We start from the raw sequence: 1,343 nt of genomic DNA on the forward strand, positions 1-1,343 counted from the left end.
TTATTTATATATATATATATATATTTATCAGTCCTTATATGTACCCAAGTCCACCGGAGACTTGTCAAGACTTCTCAGTACAAATCCGCCAGTCTATCGTCCCACTATACTCCAGACCCTTCTTTCACCAAGTCCACACTCGCAATACTTCCCGGTACAAACCTGGTAGTCTAACCTTACTGCACTCTTCCGTGTGACTGTAGTCCCCCACTCTCAGGCGGCGGCCCCGGAAGGGCTCCATCCTCACTGAAACCAAACGGGTGTCGTACATTGAACCCATAAGCGACGATGAAGAAGACTGCGAGTCAGACACCACGGCGAACGAGCAAGTACGCACCCGTACACGTGCACAGGAGAAGATCAACCAATATGTGGTGCTGGGCGATCTGGGGCGTGGGGCCCAGGGGGTGGTGAAGAAAGCGTTAAACGAGAAGGACGGCAGGAAATACGTATGTACGGCGGGGTGTGTGGGGATATCCTCAAGGGGGTGCCTGTGTGTGATATCACAGTGATATGTATACTTGATGTACGTGGTTTCGACTGTCTGTTGAGTGTTTTCATGTGCGTGTAATTAAGATAATATAGTCCGTATGTAGTACAGGGCGATCTAGGTAGGGGAGCGCAGCGGGGGTTTTAGGGTTTTAGGGTTTTAGAGTTATGGTGGTGAAGAAAGCGTTGAACGCAAAGGACAGATGTATGATGGATGTATTTGATGCTTTGTGTGCGTGGTGCGTGTGTCAATTGTATAAAATTAATGTGTGTCATAACAGATACCAGTACATTGGGTATGTGTCGACGGACGTGTTTTGTTAAATGAGCGCGACCGTGTGGATATAAGTTGGAATGCTGAACATATTCCATACGAGGATGCGATTGTAGAGACATAGTGGTATATATTTGTGGCTGTGCGGATATGCAAGGGGGTACATTTATGTATGGAAAAATGTACATACGCACATTCAAACGCGTACGTACTATATCTACGTCGATGTTTTCCTGGGTACTTGCACCCGATCTTCTATTCCGTTCTATGTCACCACAACCAAACAAGTCATACAAGTTTACCAACTCGCAATCTAATACGCCTCTCACATACAGGCAATCAAAATGATATCTAAGAAGAAATTGAAGCGTAATATCATGTTCAAACGTAATATCCTACGGCCACCCGGGGCCAGGAGGTCTCTGGTCCTCCCTCCGAATGCGGCCCTGAAATCTGCAGAAGACGATGAAATGAAAAAGGAAATAGCCATTCTGAAGAAATTGGATCACCCGAATATTGTGAAATGCGTAGAAATAATGGACGACCCGGAAGAGGATAATATGTATATGGGTATGAATAT

At 45.6% G+C, this 1,343-nt stretch overlaps 1 protein-coding gene across 1 annotated transcript; it reads left to right on the plus strand.

Moving 5' to 3' along the window:
* Positions 1–203: 203 nt before the first annotated feature.
* Positions 204–1,325, plus strand: SARC_16342 (hypothetical protein; the record flags this gene model as incomplete). Its single annotated transcript, XM_014289548.1, has 2 exons — positions 204–449; positions 1,099–1,325. Coding segments are annotated over 2 exons (473 nt in total), but the record flags the coding sequence as incomplete, so codon positions are not given.
* Between the last annotated feature and the right edge of the window lie 18 nt (positions 1,326–1,343).

Source organism: Sphaeroforma arctica (assembly GCF_001186125.1).
Source record: "Sphaeroforma arctica JP610 unplaced genomic scaffold supercont1.7864, whole genome shotgun sequence".
NCBI lineage: Eukaryota > Ichthyosporea > Ichthyophonida > Sphaeroforma > Sphaeroforma arctica.